This window comes from Danio rerio, chromosome 23 (assembly GCF_049306965.1).
Source record: "Danio rerio strain Tuebingen ecotype United States chromosome 23, GRCz12tu, whole genome shotgun sequence".
NCBI classification, from domain to species: Eukaryota; Metazoa; Chordata; class Actinopteri; order Cypriniformes; family Danionidae; genus Danio; species Danio rerio.
The window spans coordinates 42,292,501-42,312,490 of record NC_133198.1 but is presented as its reverse complement, the minus strand read 5'-3'; the positions used below and the strand labels follow the sequence as shown (position 1 = coordinate 42,312,490).

Below are 19,990 nucleotides of genomic sequence, written 5' to 3'. Positions count from 1 at the left end.
TGTCATCATGGCAAAGATAAAAGAAATCAGTTATTAGAAATTAAATATTAAAACTATCATGTTTAGAAATGTGTCGAAAAAAATCTTCTCTCCATTAAACAGGAATAAACAGGGGGGCTAATAATTCAGGAGGTCTAATAATTCTGACTATATCTGTACATCAATGTTTTTATTTCCTTTTTCTTTCTTCAAGTATTCACGCGACTCATTTCACCTCTAGAGAGTCTCCTGATATCACCAGCGCGCAGTCGTGTTTCCTCCTGAAGGCGTTGAGCTCAAGGTGAGCTTCGCTTCGAGTGGTTACCTGCAAGACAGCGGAGAGTTCAGCAGCATTAGTGTTTCCCCCCCCTCACACAAACACACAAGCAGCCATTCAGATAAAGATCTCAGAAACACCAGCGGTGAACCACAGCCTGAGATATTAACTTCAGCTGGCAGATTCAACCAGCTCTCTGCTCAACCGTCTAAAACTGTGAGGTTTGCACGGCCTGCTGCTTTCACACAGGAAGCTCACCATTAGTAACTGTTGTTTTAGTGTTTACAGATGGCTTTGAGCAGATATCGACGTTAGACAGAAAAGGTTTGGGAGTAAATAAATTCACTGTCATGTCATTTACAAAACCTGGCTTTCTTTTTTGCGGTCGACCGCTGAAGGAGACGTTTGTAAGAATGTTCACACTGCTCATTTCCTTCTCTGTTATCTACATCTCTGTGTTAATGCTGATCTGAAAGCAGGTGAATACCACATTTAATAACGTGTTTTACTCCAATCTCACTTCATCATTTCAGTTGAATGATTGAATATAAGGACAGGAGATATTGTGCTAAAAATTTGACGCTGTATTACAGGATTAAATCATGCATTTTTATTTTAAAAGAAAGTCCCTATTGCATTATTAAGAGAACCCTAATGGATTTGACCAGATATCGACAACAGAAAGAAAGGTCTGAGAGTAAACAGACTGACTGTCATGTCATTTTTAAATCATGGTTTTCTTTTTGTGGTCGACCACTGAAAGAGATGTTTGTAAGAATGTTCACACTGCTCATTTTCCTATTAAAAATATCATATCAGGTTAGAACAACATGAGGGATTATGCTTTGTTTACACTGAGGAAACTGTAGAGCAGGGATGCCCAAACCTTTTCTTAATCCTGGTTTATACTCTACGTGTCCGCTTGTTCGATTAAGTACGCGCGACGAATGTGACGTCATCGCGGAGTTTGCGGAGTTCGCTTTGGGTGCGCAAGACATGATTTCAGCTGGCGGTGCGCATGGTTTTTTTGTGACTCGAGCGAACAGCGGACATTTGATTTGAGTTGAATATGAATCACTCAGAAGAGATTTTGTCTAAAACAGTACGACTGTACAGAAACCTTATGATTTATGGTCATAGAGATAACCTAATGATCAATAATTCTTGGCTAAAAATTGCAACAGCTGTGGGAAAGGAGAAAGTTTTTTTAAAAGGTTTGAAAAAAGCTGAAGGATAAGTTTGTTAAAACCAAAAGAGGTAATGGCAAAAGTGGAGACCCAGGTACACAATTACAGAATATATTTTATCATCATTTACAGGTTTTACATTGATTTATATATTGCAATTTGAATTTAAAACAATTTAATAGTTACAAAACTAAAATGAAGTCACAGAATTATTTCTTTGATAACTTTTTTTCTTTTTAGCACATGTCCTTTATTTTGCTTTTATTTTTGCCATATAAAAAATATATTTATAGAGCAACTCATGTTCTGTGGTCCTCCTCTTGTCGTTTTAAAGAATATCACAATGGCGAACGCAGCAAGTATAAAAGCCTCGTCTATTACGCAAGGTGCGCATGCAGTCAGCGGAGGTGCACGATGTGGCGCCAGGCGAAAGTATAAATCCAGCTTTATGAAGTGCCAAAAGCCAAATTTGATTAAGGGGGTGGGCCGAAGGTAAATATACCAAACTAATACATTAAAGCTGCCATGGTAATTTTTTGGTCACACTTTACAATAAGGTTCATTAGTTAATGTTGATTAATGCATTTACTCACATGAACAAACAATGAACAGTACATTTACTACTGTATTTGTTCATGTTAGTTAACGTTTGTTAATGAAAATACAGTTGTTCATTGTTAGTTCATGTTAACTCATGGTGCATTAACTAATGTTAACAAGCATGGACTTGGATGTTAATAATGCATTAGTTAATGTTCAATTATGATTAATAAATGCTGTACATGTGTTGTTCATGATTAGTTCATGTTAGTAAATGCATTAACTAATGAACTTTATTGTGAAGTGTTACCAATTTTTTTATAGGGAACTTCGTACAAAAAACAAACAAAAAAACAAACACATTTATAACACACTGGTGTTCAATGCTAAACACACGAGTCAAGCTGAACCTGCCCTTGCCTTTATTTGCTCGTTGATGTCTTGTGTATTGTCCTCTCTGGACCATGACATTATTTACATCATTTACATTTCTAAAAAACCATGCACATCATTTAATTGAAACATTTAATTTTAGCTGACTTTTTTTGTAGCATAACAATTAAACAAACAAACAAAAGGTTTTGTTAAATTAGAAATGATGATCTCTGTCAAATGCATTTGCCGCAACCTTTATTCTAAATCTCTTCTCAGATAGGATGGCAGGCCAAAATAAAGGTTACCATGGGGAAACTTTGGCCTGCAGGCCCTACTTTGGGTATCTTTGCTGTAGAGTATATTACAGTATGATTTGGTATGAGTCACCCTTATCAGGCTTGTGATTGCAATGCCAACAATACCCTTACTTGGTAGTAGGATCTAAGTAAAGGATGTTGTTAATCATTTTGGAAGTAAAAAGAAGTAAAACCAGCTCTGTAATCAGCTGTACATCCATGCAATCCTGAAATCGAAGAGAACGGTTCTACGATTTGACAGCAATTTATTAATGCTGATCTGAAAGCACGTGTAGACTACAATTAATAACGTGTTTTACTCCAATCTCACCTCATCATTTCATTGGAATGTTTGAATATAAGGATTGGAAATATTATGCAAAAAATTTGACGCTGCATTACAGGATTACGTCATGCATTATTTTAATTTTAAAGAAAGTCACCACTGCATTATTGAGAGAAGACTCGTGGCTTTGAGCAGACACTGACATTAGACAGGAAGGTTTGAGAGTAAACAGATCATGTCATGTCATTTATAAAACCTGTACTTTCTTTTTGTGGTCGACCATTAAAAGAGATGTTTGTAAGAATGATCACACTGCTCATTTCCTTAATAAATGCATCACATGAGGTTAGAACAACATGAAGGATTTTTCTTTGTTTACACTGAGTAAACTGTAGAGTATAGTACAGTACAATTTGGTACAAGTCACCCTCATAAGGCTTGCGTTTGCAATTTCCAACAGTAGGCATAATTATATGGTTAATTTTCTGACTGTATGATAACCCTAGATAAAAATATCTTAGGTTTTTCAGATGTTTGCTGAATCGAGGGCTGACCAGTAGCCTTTAATGTGGAGGGTCCTTTTCTGCTGGAGATACTGTTGCCCTAAAAAAAGTTGACAACAGTTAAAAAATAAAATTAAATTATATATGTCCAGGAACAGTATAAAAGAAAATTCCTGTGGTTTTAAAACTGTGACTTTTCCAAACCCCGGTAAACCTTGAAACCGGTTATCATTGTATGCCTAGCCAAAAGTACCCTTACTTGGTAGTAGAGCTCAATTAAAGGCGATCTTCGTGTTAATTGAGGGAGTCAAACCTGCTCTGTAATCAGCTGTAAATCTCCAGCAACTGCTTTCAGAAGAACTACACAGAGCCAAAGTTCACTTACAAGCAACACGAAAGATTGTGGACGATTTAATCGATGCAATCCTGAAATCTTAGAGAATTGTTCTGCGATTTGACAGCTTTTTCATTGCTTCTCAGTGATCTACAGCTCTGTGGTAATGCTGATCTGAAAGCAGGTGAATATCACATTTAATAACATTTTAGTCCAATCTCACCTCATCATTTCAGTTGAATGTTTGAATATAAGGACAGGAGATATTGTGCTAAAATAAATGTGACAGTAAAATTACAGGATTAAGTCATGCATTTCTTTATTTTAAAAGAATGTTTATTGAGAGAACACTAGTGTATATCATAACTCACATTTGGATACACTGTAAAAGACAGGAGGATACACTAAAAACATCGTCAAGCAGATTCAACTCAATTTTATTTAGTTCCTAGTTTTAGACATTTTCTAAAGCAGCACAACTGATTAATATTTTCTAGGGATCAAATTGTCATATTAGACCCACATAACATATGGCTTTGGAACAACTATGCAAATAATTATTTATTTTAGGATGAAACTTTCCTTTACTAAGTCTCCAAAACAATGTAAACAAATAAATTGAATGTGTAAATTATTTCAAAACTCCTCAGCAGAAAAAGAGAATGGGTAACACTTTAGTTTAAGTAACAATTCACACCATTTGCTGCTGGCTTCTTATTAAGATATCAACTGCTTATTAGCGCTTATAAAGTAGACTACTTGACCAAAGTCTTGTCGCCTATCCAAGTTTTAGGAACAACAATTAATAACTTGATTCTAGTTGATCATTTGGTATCAGAAGTGGCTTATTTGATTACGCTTATTTTACCTAAAAAAAAATATGATCATGCCTTGATTTTGAATTATTTATTTAGGACAGTAAGGTCTGACTTAAATAATGTACAGTATAGAATATGTGCAGTCATGGTGCAGTGGAAAAATAATTAATACTGTGTATGACTCCCATGAGCTTGGAGGACTGCATCCATACATCTCTGCAATGTCTCAAATCACTTATTAATAAAGTCATCTGGAATGGCAAAGAAAGCGTTCTTGCAGGACTTCCAGAGTTCATCAAGATTCTTTAGATTCATCTTCAATGCCTCCTCCTTCATCTTTACCCAGACATGCTCAATAATGTTCATGTCTGGTGAATGGGCTGGCCAATCCTGTAGTACCTTGACCTTCTATGCTTTCAGGAACTTTGATGTGAAGGCTGAATTATGAGTAGGAGCGCTATCCTGCTGGAGAATTTGCCCTCTGCTGTGGTTTGCAATGTAATGCACAAATGTCTTGATACCTCAGGCTGTTGATGTTGCCATCCACTCTGCAGATCTCTCGCATGCCACCATACTGAACGTAACCCCAAACCATGATTTTCCCTTTACCAAACTTGACTGATATCTGTAAGAATCTTGGGTCCATGTGGGTTCCAATAGGTCTTTTGCAGTATTTGTAAAGATTGGGATGCAGTTCAACAGATGATTGATCAGAAAAATCTACCCTCTGCTACTTTTCCAAATGATTAACTAGAAGTCAAGCTTTTATTTGTTGCTCCTACCTGACAAAAGTCTTGTCGTCGATCTCAGTTGTATGTTCTTATTCTACATCTCTAATCCCAAAACCTAAATCCAACTATCACCTCACTATATTAATAAGCAACCAATCAGTAGTTTATTGCACTAAAAGTCTTAGTTATTGGATAGTAAATTTCATAAATTGTACATTAAAATAAAGTGTGACCAGGGGATGTTTTCTAATTGATGAACATTTGTGTCGAGCAATTCATCTGTCAATTTTAGCTTCAATCTGGATGCCTTTTTTTTCCCGTCCAGCAGGAAGTCAATCCAGATGCCGCTGGGATCCGCAGGGAACGAGGTGCCTGTTTTTCATGTGGTGCCAGCCATTGTCTTCGGTTTCCAGGAACTGCTGCTGTGGGGAAGATTCAACCTTCCTCAGAGTGTCTATCTTTCGCTGGCAGTCCTCCGCATGGGAGATCCACAGCAGCTCGCAGAGTCATAGAGTTTCACATAGAGAGGGCTTCAGGAAACTGCTCTGCCGGTTTGCTTTTCTGAGTGCTACTAAACTCAATCAAGCTTTGTGTGTGTTGGAGACGTTTGGGTGTGGGGCGAGATTTACAGAGCTGACACGAACCCTGCGGTTCAAAAAAGCTTGGGGCCGGTTTAATTTAGTAAGAAATAAATAGTTATTTTATTTATCATGGATGCCAATAAGGGCGACACAGTGGCGCAGTGGGTAGCACTGTCGCATCACAGCAAGAAGGGCGCTGGTTTGTGCCTCGGCTGGGTCAGTTGGCATTTCTGTGTGGAGTTTGAATGTTCTCCCCATGTTGGTGTGGGTTTTGTGCAGGAGCTCCAGTTTCCCCCACAGTCCAAGACATGTGGTATAGGTGAATTGGGTAAGCTAAATTAGCTGTAGTGTATGTGTGTGACTGAGTGTGTACGGGTGTTTCCCAATGATGGGTTGCAGCTGGAAGGGCATATGCTGCGTAAAACATATACTGGATAAGTTGGTGGTTCATTCCGCTGTGGTGACCCCAGATTAATAAAGCGACTAAGCCGAAAAGAAAATGAATGGATCAGGAGTTAAATTTAAGACTTTTTAAGACCATTATGAATTAAATTTTAAACCTATAAAGGGCTAAAGGCTAAGGAATTTTTCAAATGGCCCAGATGGAAATTATTTTTTTTTGCCCTTTCAATTTTTTTTATTTTATTTAATAACACAATAATACGTTAATAATATATATTTTTTATATTTTATATTTTATTTCTTAGCTAAATATTTTAAATATTGTGTAAATACAAGCAAGCTCTACTTGTATCCATACACCTTTTTTCCAACATAAACTTTCTTTAAAACAATTTAAAAAATAAACAAAATTTTTAAAAACTATAATAAACTAAATCTATGCACAAAAGTCAATCCAGGTCGGTGTTCTCAGCAGTAAACACATGGAGAACTTTTAAACAAATGTTACTGTCAGGAAAATAATGAAACCATTGATAAATAGTTAAATAGTTAAAAATAGATAAATAGATAAAGAGTTAAAAATTACCTTTTTAAATAAAAAGTTTAAAGTTTTATCGAGATGATTGTTAGTTATTGTATGGGTTTTGGCCAGATTTGGTAGCAGTACATGAACAAAAGAAAATTAAGACCTGTTTGAAAAAGATTTAAGACCACACAATATTTCAGTATATTTAAGACTTTTTAAGGCCTAAATTTTGGATTTTTAGATTTAGACATTTTAAGACTTTTTAGGACCCTTCAGAAACCCCGATGAATGCATTCAATTGGTCAAAAGAGGCAATTATTCATTTTATTTCGACTTAGTCCCTTATTTGTCAGGGGTCACCACAGTGAAATAAACCGCTAACTATTTCAGCATATTTCTTACGCAGTGGATGCCCTTCCAGCCATTACCTAATACTGGGATATCTCCTAAATACACCTTAAAAAATCTGACAGCACCAAAATAGCAACAACAACTAAACACTTTACCATAGTGTGTCCTCTGTCTCCAGAAAGAATCCATTAAAATATATGTACTATAGCGTAATGAAAGATTTGCAACCCATAATAAGAGATACCCATTTCACAGTTTGGATTAACTGGATCACAGTAAGGATCAAGCCCTGTTTTTACTGGTCGGTTTTTACATTTTTGCTTTTAAATTTCCTGATGCAGGACACCCTTTTAGAAGTGTAAGATTTGGCCCGTTTAAAAATAATGGTAGAAAAAAGAGTTCTATGAAGGACTTACAGGTCTGAAGACGTGGATGTCCTGATTGCGGGTCACTAGATGGGCGTTTTTGGCTGTGCAGGTTGCAGTCTCTAATTTGTCCCCGGTCAGCATCCAAACCTAGACAAAGAACAGGTTTCAGTTGAATTAAGCTTGACATTGATGTTTCTAAGCACTTGTTAACACAACAAAGTCAATATTACAGAGGAGCACAACAATTCAACGTGGCAGACTGACGAAATACAACACTGATTTGTTATTTTTTGTCAGGTTAGTTTCAAAATTGGAGATTTCTTGATTTTATAGTTGTTCTCACAATTCTGACTTTTTCCTCCCAATTTCAAGTTTTTATCTCAAAACGCTCACATTTTGCCAAAATTTTGAGTTTAAATTTCAACTTAAATGCACAACTCCAACTTAACACATCACAACTTCTTTCAAAGCTCTGACTTTTTCCAGACAATTAAAAAAAAACTCTCACAATTCTGAACTCTGACTTTCACCCTCACAATTCCGAGTGTTCCTCCCAATTGACATCAAAATCCTGATTCTCCCCAAAATCTGACATTTTCCTAACAAGTTTTTATATAAAATCCTGATTATTTTCCACACAATTTCAAGTTATCCTCTCACAATTCATTTGACTTTTTCCTCACAATTGAGAAATTTCAAACTTTTCCTCAATATTGAGTTCTCACAATTCTGCCCTTTTTCTCATGATTTTGAATTATTAATCTCACAATTCTGCCCTTTTTCTCATAATTTTGAATTATTAATCTCACAATTCTGCCCTTTTTCTCATAATGTCGAATTTTTAATCTCACAATTGTGACCTTTTCTTATAAATGTCGAGTTTTTAATCTCACAATTGCAATCTTTTCTCATAAATGTCGAGTTTTTAATCTCACAGTTCTGACATTTTTCTCACAATTTAGAATTTTAACTCACAATTCAGACATTTTTCTCACAACTTCAAGTTAACGGTACACATTTTCTTGATGTTTTTCACCACACTTTCCAGTATTAAATCTCACAATTATGAGTTTTTTCCTTCATTATTACTTTTTACCTTAACATTTTGCATTTATATCTCACAACTGTGACTTTTTTCCTTAGAAATTTGAGTTTGCACCCTTGCAATATTGAGTTGAAATTTTCTCAGAATTGTGAGAAGAAAAAAGCACCTGGTCCAACATCTCTTTCATGTTAATTTTAGTTTTTCTCCAAACCAGATGCAACCAGCCAATAGCTTTGCGTGTCGTGTCAGTTTTGATGAGCTCTATTTTTGTTGCATTGTCCTGGCAGTGAAATCTTATTGTCTGTGTATGTGCATGTGTGTGCGTGCAGACACTGACTTTGATGCCGGCGTTTCGCAGGATCTCCAGAGTCGGTCTGACATCGGCCTGAAGTTGATCCTCCACTCCTGTAAGACACAAGAGCTCCATCTCCATCTCCAGACTCTCGATGACTGTGGCCACTTTCAGAGAGCGATCATGAACACTCAACTTTGCCTGGACGTATCGAGCCTGTGGCACAACAACAATCATGTTAGAAAAAATTTCAGAAGTCAGAATTATTGGCCCCCCTGAATATTTTTTACCCCAATTTCTATTTAATGGAGAGAATACTTTTTCAATACATTTCGAAACATAATAACATAATAATAACATTCTATACATTACATACATAATAAATAATTTCTTATTCTGATTTCATTATTTTTGCCATGATGACAGTACATAATGTTTTACTGGATATTTTTCAAGATACTAGTATTCAGCTTAAAGTGACATTTAAAGGCTTAACTAGGTTAATCAGGTTAAGTTAGGGTAATTAGGCAAGTTATTGTATAATGATGGTTTGTTCTGTAGACTATCGAAAAAAAATCTGCTTAAGGGGGCTAAAATATTTTACCTTAAAATGGTTTCAAAAAATTAAAAACTGCTTTTATTGTCGCCTAAATAAAACAAATAAGACTTTCTTTAGAAGAAAAAATATTATAGGAAACACTACGAAAAATCCTTGTTCTGTAAAACATAATTTGGGAAATATTTAAAAAAGAAAAAAAAATTGCAAGAGGGCAAATCATTTTAACTGTATAACGCATTTATTTTATTTAGGTTTCCTTTACTACTACTATCTGCAGCAGACAAAATACAGAATGCTTTATAAATAGTTTTCATGAAAGCAATTAACATTATAAATAAAGAATATAATTTAGTAAGTCCAGCAGTCATTATTGCTCACTTGAGTCATTACATTGAATAAACACCACCATTTTCTGTGTGTAAACAAAGCTTCCAAACTGCTGACAAAAAAATAAATATGTTTTAACCCTTTCTTAATAAAGTTAGCACATTTAGAAACATCATTTAAACCAAATCTATATTTTTATATGGATTTATTGCACTGAATAAGAAAAATAAAAGACAACAAAGAATAATGGATTTTTGTTTTTACAATTTATAACTATTTTATTGGTATAAAACAGTGATGATAATAATATTTTATAGCAGTATTATTATTATTCTCATTGTATGTTATTATTATTACTCACATTTTTATTATGTTTAATAATAAAATAATAATAATAATAGTATTTATTATTATTATTATTATGCAGATATTTTAAATGTATTAATACAATAATAATAATAATTGTACAATTTTTTAGCTGATATATTACTACTACTACTACTATTACTACCACCATTTTTTATTTTTGTAAAAATATATAATAATAATAACTATAGAAATAATTATAATAGTAATAATTAATAAAAACAACAACAATAATAATAATAATAATAATAATAAATCAGATCTAATTAAGAAATAGTACAATTATTATATTTAATACAGTTATTATTAAAATATAAAATATATTAATATAGTTATAATAATTATAAAAAGTAACAGGAAAATTTATGGATTATTATATTATTAATGAAAATTAATTCATTATTATATTATGGTGATTTATTTATTATAAATCTGATTTATTATTATTATTATTATTATTATTGCTACTACTACTACTACTACTCTATAATAACAATAATAATAAAAATAATAATAATAAAATAAATCAGATAAAGAAATATAAAAACTATTATTATTGTAATATTTAATACATTTATTATTAAAGTTTCTGCATTATTATAATTACATTTATTATAGTCACAGGAAAATATTAAGAAATATATTCAAAATTATATGATTATTATTATTATTATTATTATTATTATTATCATAATTGTGCTGTTGCTGTTATTTTTATTAAGCGTAATAGCAATAAAAAAATTGTGTAAACAAAAATAATAAAAATTGCATTCTTAAAACTTAACCCTATTTTTAAACCCCTGATTTAAAGTCATTTTTACTCTACATATTCCAAATATCTACCAACAGCTGCAACGACATGCGAGTTACTTATTCTATTCAACTGCAATCTATTACGCTATATAATCTATTATTCTATTATTATCTATTATTATAAGCTATAATCTATTCTGCTAAAACGCATGCACCACAAATCTCTAAACATCTCAGCTTTGTCTTGAAATCAGAGGAAGCCTATCAGACTTGTCAAACCGAGACGTCTCAGACCCCTGACGCTCATCTGCAGTCAAATAATCACAGCTAAAAATCACACACCCTTGCAGTGACCCCAGAAAGCGGCGTGCCACTGCGCTGAGTGAAGCCAGAGCGACTCGGCCCACAATCACACTGAGATAAAGAGCAAACAATGTGCGCGCGAGTCACACAGGAACACACTCTCACTGGTGACTCACACACACTCTGAGTCACCGCCGCCCACTCGCTCACACACACACAATTACACACTTCAGCTCGGACACAAGAAACCAGTCTTTTCTCTGGGCTCGCGATCGTTTTGGGGGTGGTTCCCTCTGGAAAACATGTAACATTTTTTTTTTTGACAATTACTGTTGACGATGGATGGATGGTTGCCTGGCAACCGCTTAATCCAGGCTAAATATAAATCAGCACCTGGATATTGTAGCTATAAACATGCAAAGGTCACCGTCTATACCAAGGGTTTACACTGGATACTAGGCTGTTTTCAGGATTGTCTGTTGAATAATAATAATAATGAAAGAAAAATTGTTATATTTAAATTTAAAATAATTTTTAGAATGAATTTATATATATATATATATATATATATATATATATATATATATATATAAATTCATTCTAAAAATTATTTTAAATTTAAATATAACAATTTTTCTTTCATTATTATTATTATTATTATTATATATATATATATATATATATGACATGAGATATGATGTATATGAGATATACAGTATGATATATATAAAAAACATGATACATGAGATATTATATATGATATAGGCTATATATGATTATATGAACTATATGATAAGAGATATGAGATTCATGATATATATGATATGAAAGGTATGATATACATAATATGATATATATGATATGCCATATGATATGAGATAAACGACATATGAGATATGATACATGAGAGGAGATGTATGATATACATTTATGATATGAGATATAATATAGGAAATATATGATATTATATGAGATACATGATATGATGTGAGATATATGCTTTGATATATTATATATATGATATTTCATATGATATGACAGATAAAATATGATATGATACATGATTTATGAGATATGATATGAGAGATGATATATGTTATGATATGATAAGAGATGAGATATATGATATATATTATATATTATATGATTTATATAAAATTTGATATATAAGATATATATTTTATATATAAGAAATATGATATATAAGACATGTTATACATGATATGAGATACAGGCTATATGTTTTACATGATATGATATGAGATATATGAGATATATGAAACATATGATATATATGATTCGATAGATATATGATACGATACGATATGAAACGATACAATCCAAAATGATATGATATGATATGATATGATATGATATGATACGATACGATTCCCTTAACCACAAAAGTAGTCATAAGTGTCAACTTTTGGAAACAGAGATTTGGACATCCTATAAAAGCTGAAAAACATTTTTTAAACTACTTGACGGAGGGTAAATAATGAGTAAATCTGAGTTAAATACAAATCAGCAAATCGGGATATTGTAGTTATAAATATATATATATATATATATATATATATATATATATATATATATATATATATATATATATATATATATATAACTACATATATATATATATATATATATATATATATATATATATATTACATATATATATATATATATATATATATATATATATATATTACATATATATATATAAACATACTTTCTAGCATGAATTCAAGAAATGATATATGATATTTAGCTTTTTTTCAGCAATCTTTGTTGAATTTCTTTTTTTAAAATAAGTCATATTTATGTTTAAAATGATTTGATAAGATATGATATGATTTTCTAGTGATAGGTTGCAGCTGGAAGAGCACCTGCTGCGTAAAACATATGCTATATAAGCATTCTGCTGTGGCGACCCCAGATTAACAAAAGGACTAAGCCAAAAAGAAAATTAATGAATAATATGATATGATATGATATATGATACAATACAACACAACACAATATAATATGTGATGTTGAAGCTCAAAACCCATAATATATATATTTTTAATTGAGACTACAGTCAAAAAACTATGGAAGTCAATAGTTACCAGTTTTCAACATTCTTCAAAATATCTCTTTTTGTGTTCAAAAAAGTGGAGGTCGAGTAAAATGATGACAGAACTTTCAATTTTGGGTGAATTATCCCTTTTACTTAAACAAGTACAGGTTTTGATGTCAAAAACATATTACTGGTTTACATATACTATAAAAATAAGCTTATCATAAAGTTGATACGACTAAGGTGGTTAATTTAACATTTATTAATTAGAAAAAAGTAGCACATTTATTGCAATGATTGTTTTATCCTTTCTTTATTAGAGAAAGCCAACCCTGAATGTCACTAATTTGATTGCAGTTTGTACATGACTGAAAGGTCTGAACACTGTTTATGTGAGATGAGATGAGTTATTTGTCATTTGAGAGTCAGTCAGCCATAACCTTATGGCAGCTCAAACCGTCTGTGAAATTTTATGAAGGCATCACAGCTTGGTGGCATGCAAATCACATCTTAATTTGACTACATTGTATATAGTTATTAAATACACTTTCAAATATTACATTACATTTGATTACATTCATTCATTCATTAACTTTGTCGCATTCATTACCTTCAGTCGCTTTATTCATCAGGGGTCACCACAGCGGAATGAACCACCAACTATTCCAGCATAAGTTTTACTCAGTGGATGCCTTTACAGCAGCAACCCAGTACTGGTAAACATCCTTACACACTCATTCACACACATACAGTACACTATAGACAATTTAGTTTAATTGATTCTCCAATAGTGCATATGTTTGGACTGTGGAAGAAACCCACGCCAACATGAGGAGAACATGCAAATTCCACACAGAAATGCCAACTGACCCAGCCAGGACTCGAATCAGCAACCTTCTTGCTGTGAGGTGACAGTGCTAACCACTGAGCCACCATGTCAACCCTTGGGAAAAAAATATTCAAATTTTAATAAACCAATTAATTTTTCTTTTAGTATAAACCAGGAGTGTCCAAACTCGATCCTGGAGGGCCGGTGTTCTGCATATTTTAGTTCCGACCCCATTTAAACATACCTGAACCAGCTGATCAAGCTCTTTCTAGGTATACTAGACACTTCCAGGAAGGTGTGTTGAAAAAAGTTGGAGCTAAAGTGTGCTGGTCACCGGCCCTCCAGGACCGAGTTTAAACACCCCTGGTATAAACTGCTGATTATTCACCTTTGTTACTTTGTTACTGTTACTTCACTTCTTCCAGTTATTTGGGGGGATAGTTCTTTTAATAAACCAAACATTTTAGAAAAATATTTTAATAAACCAATCTATTTTTCTATTAGTATATACAAACTGCCGAATGAGTTATTCACCCAAGTATTTTACACCATAACAGAGTCTTTAAAGACAATTTGCGTAAAACTCACCTCAAAATCTTGGTATTGTTCTTCCGTCAGGGATTTTTTGGCCACCACCAGCACCCTCAAGCCTTCCCTGGCCATATTCCCACACTGATAAACAGAGCAGAGAGCAAATTCCCAACGTACAGCTCATCAAAATATCTTGGCATGAGCACTGCGTCAATACAAAGTCAGTTTGTGTTTTTGTTTACTGGTCAAAGAAATATGAAATTACCTCCTCTTCTAGCCAATCGTTGTACTGAACAATGCCGGCCATCACTACATCAGCACCCTTCATGTAAAACGTGATCTCGCCTGTAGATTCATCCTAGCAAACATAAACAGGATAAGTGTGTTATGCTTCAGTTATGTTTCCAACCATTATTTTTTATGCACATTTTGATTAATGCTTTTAAAGCAATGTTATAATCCGAAAAGCCTTTAAAAAAATCCAAAACCTTCATTACATAGTGTATAAAACATTTGCCTAACTACAGGCAAACTGTTACTTTTTTGAATGGATATTCTTATGTGCACACACTATCTAAAAATATAAATTCATATGCAATTAATCTGACTATATAATTCTTTTAAAAAATATGCTTTAAAACCCAAATTATTTTGGTAAATCATTAAAAAAATATTCTTAATATCTGTGTTTGTATTTTTTTATATAATTCACTGTTTTCTATTATTCTTAAATAAATTGGATGAAAAATATTACCACAAAAAAACATAGATTTTCAACATTCAACACTATTTTCAACATTGATCATAATGATGAATATTTATTAAGCATCAATTCATTCATTAATTATGATTTCCTAAGGATCATATGACAAGGGTGTAATGATGCTGAAAATTCATCAATGAATCACAGAAATAAATTACATTATTAATTACCGATGCTGTAAATCATATTTATAAGACTAGAGGATGTGCAAATAAATTATGATGGAAACATTATATATATATATATATATATATATATATATATATATATATATATATATATATATATATATATATATATAAAAACATATATATATATATATATAAACAAGATATTCATACTGCATTGTGTTTCAAATGTTTCAATAATTACTATTATTATTATTATTATTATTATTATTATTATTATTTTATTGATAATTATTTAATAATTTTCTTTTTTATTATTGACATTATTTTTATAATTGGTAATTGACATGTCTTTTATTATTGACATTATTATTATTATTATTGAAAATTGACATGTCTTATTTATTTTAGAAAATATTATTATTATTGTTGTTGTTGTTGTATTATTGATAATAATAATTAATAAAATAATAATATTTTATTATTAATAATTATAATAACAATTATTATTATTGATAACATGTCTTTTCAAATAATTTATAGTACTATTATTACTATTATTTTATTATTGACTATTATTATTATTTATAATTAGAGTGTCTTTATTATTGATAAAATTATTATTATTATTTAATTTTGATAATTAACATGTCTTTTTATTATTTATATTATTACTATTATTAATTGACATGTGTTATTAATTATTGATAATATTATTATTGTTACAACTATTATTTGATTATTATTATTATTATTGATGATGACAATTTAAATGTTTTTTTATTATTGATAATTTCATGATTATTATTATAATTTTATTAATGATCATTAAAAAATCCCATATTCTGATAATTTTGTACACAAGGAAAGCAAATGTCGATTTATTCATCTGCAAATTATTATTGTGATGATCCAACTTTTCATACATTAAATTCATAATAATAGACTTTATATACATACAGTATGTAACCAAACGAAACAGGAAACGTTCGCAGGTAACCAGGACATGTTATTTTCCCAAGCATTACTGGAGATTAATTTCGCTCTTCCTCGATTGTCCTTGAAGGTGTTTTAAAAGGATTCTGCCGAGGAAAGCAGGTTGAGCTGCTGGGTTTCCTGAGTCGCTGATACAGGCTTCAGTCCAGGCCAACAACAATAGCAGAGCGTTTTGTGTGGGGAGAGTTAGTCATCAAGCTCAGGGCAGGGTCACAGCTTTCTCAGATAACAAACATAGTCCAGTCAGATCAGTTCTGGCCTGATCTTCAATTATCACATTGTTTAAAAGGGTAGAGAGAAAACTGGATGTTTTCTAAAAACTGCAAAACTCAAGACACAGAGGTGTTTTCTTAGGTTATTAAATGACAAAAACCCCACCTTTATTTCATGATATTTGATGATACCCTTTTTTTGTAATTGTTAATTTGTATGAAACATGCCCTTCCAGCCGCAACCCATCTCTGGGAAACATCCACCCACACGCACACACACACACACTCATACACTACGGATAATTTAGCCTACCCAATTCACCTGTACCGCATGTCTTTGGACTGTAGGGGAAACCGGAGCACCCGGAGGAAACCCACGCGAATGCAGGGAGAACATGCAAACTCCACACAGAAACTTCGACTGAGCCGAGGTTCGAACAAGCGACCCAGTGACCTTCTTGCTGTGAGGCGACAGCCGCGTCGCCCATTACAAAACAATCTTTATAAAAATTCCAAATAGTACAATTTCTTGTGCCTGAATACTTTAAACTGTAAATTCTTACACATCCATTGACCTTAAAAACACATGCAAATAATAAACTTTTACTTCATTATGGTTAAACTCTACAGTTAAATGTGATCCTAACATATGAACTCAACATTGAAAATCCTGTGAAGTGACTTTTGCAAACGCACACATTGTGATAAAGATGCTGAAACGATATATATATATATATAAACGATATTGTGCAGCCCTACAAAAATTAATACCTTTGTAAAATAACATTCAAGGCTTTTAATGCTTTTTAAGACCCCGCAGACAATCTTTTTATTACCCGCATGTTGCTATGTTGCAGTACTCACTCTCACTATGATGCCCATGCGTTTGCTCTCATAGGTGAAGGGGAAGATTTGCAGGATGGTGAAGTTGAGGATTTGTCCACTAGGTGTCCTCAGCTGCATAGAGGACTGGTCTCTGCCCACCAGCGTCAGCCCAACACTCTCCGTCCACTGAACGAGAGACACCTACAACCACATTCAGAAGGAGAAATCACAACATATGAAACCATCAAGCCATAAACAAAGCAGGAGCACAGTCAGCATCAGTCAGTCTTGACAGCTCAGAGAATCATCAAGATGATCTGCTTTAAAGCTGACCTTCTATGCAAAAATCGCTATTTTAGGTGGTTTTGGGGCAACAGTGTGTAAATATAACTAGCTTCTAATTAATTACAAAACAGAAGCAGTTTCTATCAGTCGGAATTCACAGATCATAGAATCATCTTAAGATATTCTGCATTAAAGTGGACTTACTATACAAAAATCACTATTGTAAGTAGATTAAACAGTTTTGGGGCAACAGTGTTTAAATATATCCAGCTTCTAATGGTAAAAATTAATTAGATACAAACTAGAAGCAGTATCAATATTCAACATTACTTTAACAAGCATGGCAAATATTACCTCATCCCTTATTCTTCTGCAATACTGTAGTTTTTTCTGCAAAGTTGCTTAGTCTTTTGTGTTTTATAGCTCGTGTTTTATGATTAGGGCTGCACAATAGCTTGTAAAATTTTCATTATATATACAGTTAAAGTCAAAGTTATTTTTTTCTTTTTCAAATATTTCCCAAATGATGTTGACAATATTTCCAATAATTTTTTTTCTTCTGGAGAAAGTCTTATTTGTTTTGTTTCGGCTAGCAAAAAAAGCTGTTTTTAATTAATTTAAAACCACTTTAAGGTTAATATCATTAGCCACCCTAAGCATCATTTTTTCCCCGAATTTCTACAGAACAAACCACTGTTATACAATGAAACTTGCCTAATTAACCTAGTAACGCCTTTAAATGTCACTTTAAGCTGAATACTAGAATCTTGAAAAGTAGTCTAGTAAAACATTATGAGCTGTCATCATGGCAGAGATCAAAGAAATCAGTTATTAGAAATGAGTTATTAAAACTATTATGTTTAGAAATGTGTTAGAAAAACTTCTTTCTGTTAAACAGAAATTGGGAAAATAAATATAGAGGGGGCTAAAAATTCAGGACGGCTAATAATTATGTACAGTACTGTACTGTATATAAACTAGTCAGCCTTTGAAGTGGTTACCACCTCATCAAAGTTGTTCTAAAACTGTTGAACAACACTCATTCTGGTCCTAGGACAAATGTGAACATTTTTGATTCACTTCAAATGTTGACTACTGTATATATAGTATATGCAATATTCATATCTCAGACATGTGTGATGAATTACTTTTATTTTAAGCATTTGTTGTTATTAGAAAAGTACAAAATAATAAAAAAAGAAAAATCATCCATGACAAATCAAGATAGATGCATCGCTTTCCAAACATAACCTTATCGCAATTATAGTAAATGCAATGTTCGCAGTTGAGTGGTAAAAGCCATTGATTTTATGCACTGGTTGTTGTAAAATAAAAAAAAAATAAAAATATTAGAAAAAAAGGAAGTCAATTTAAGAATAGTCAAACATTCTTACATTTCTTTTTTCTCTGACGTGAAAAATTAAGGTAGGTGCATCATTACTCAGACTTAATCTTATCGCACTTATAGTATATACAATATTCGTATCGCAGACGTGTGATAAACTGCCTGTACTTCATGCATTGGTTGTTGCAAAAACTAAAGTTAAAAAAACTACTTAAAAAAATTAAGTCAATTTAATAATCGTAAAAATTTCTTTGAGATAAAAATTAAAATAGGCCGTGCAAAATCAAAAGAGGTGTATCACTACTCAAACTTAACCTTATCGCAATTATAGTATATGCAATATTCGTATCACAGACATGTGATATATTACATTGGTTGTAAAATAATAATAATAATAAAATGAAAAAGTCTTTTGAAAAAAAAAAGTCAATTTAAGAATCTGCCAATTTTTTATTTGCCAAATATCTTTTTAAAAATTTTGTGCAGATACAATATCATATACATTAAATATACAGTACACAGTAAATATATATAACAAAATAAAGAAATAACAAAAAACTAACAATAAAGTAATAAATAAATAATAAAAAGTTGTATTCCTCTTCTGCTTCAAGATCAATAGTGTCAATATAATTCAATAAAGGTTTCCATGTTTTGTAAAAAGATTTTAAAGACCCTCTTAATGAAAAAATAATTTTTTCCAACTTTAAAAACAACAAAACATTTATTTTCTCCATCTGGCATATGAAGGTGGAGATGTTTGTTAAAAAGAATAAGCCTCCTAGCCAAAAATGTGGAGAAAGCCACAACATTTT

General features: G+C 32.0%; 1 protein-coding gene across 2 annotated transcripts in view; it reads right to left on the bottom strand.

Annotated features, from left to right (window-relative positions):
- Positions 1 to 19,990, bottom strand: part of atp9a (ATPase phospholipid transporting 9A) — a 110,788-nt gene that overhangs the window by 38,442 nt on the left and 52,356 nt on the right. Inside the window, exons 15-20 of one of the 2 annotated variants that reach the window (XM_073939324.1) lie at positions 17,585 to 17,746; positions 14,887 to 14,979; positions 14,679 to 14,762; positions 8,937 to 9,107; positions 7,603 to 7,701; positions 215 to 304 (exon numbers count right to left, since the gene is read on the bottom strand). In XM_073939324.1, coding sequence (XP_073795425.1) covers positions 215 to 304; positions 7,603 to 7,701; positions 8,937 to 9,107; positions 14,679 to 14,762; positions 14,887 to 14,979; positions 17,585 to 17,746 — 699 coding nt within the window. Of the gene's footprint in view, positions 1 to 214; positions 305 to 5,268; positions 5,749 to 7,602; positions 7,702 to 8,936; positions 9,108 to 14,678; positions 14,763 to 14,886; positions 14,980 to 17,584; positions 17,747 to 19,990 lie in introns of those variants that run through there. The other variant, XM_073939325.1, reaches the window with a different exon arrangement.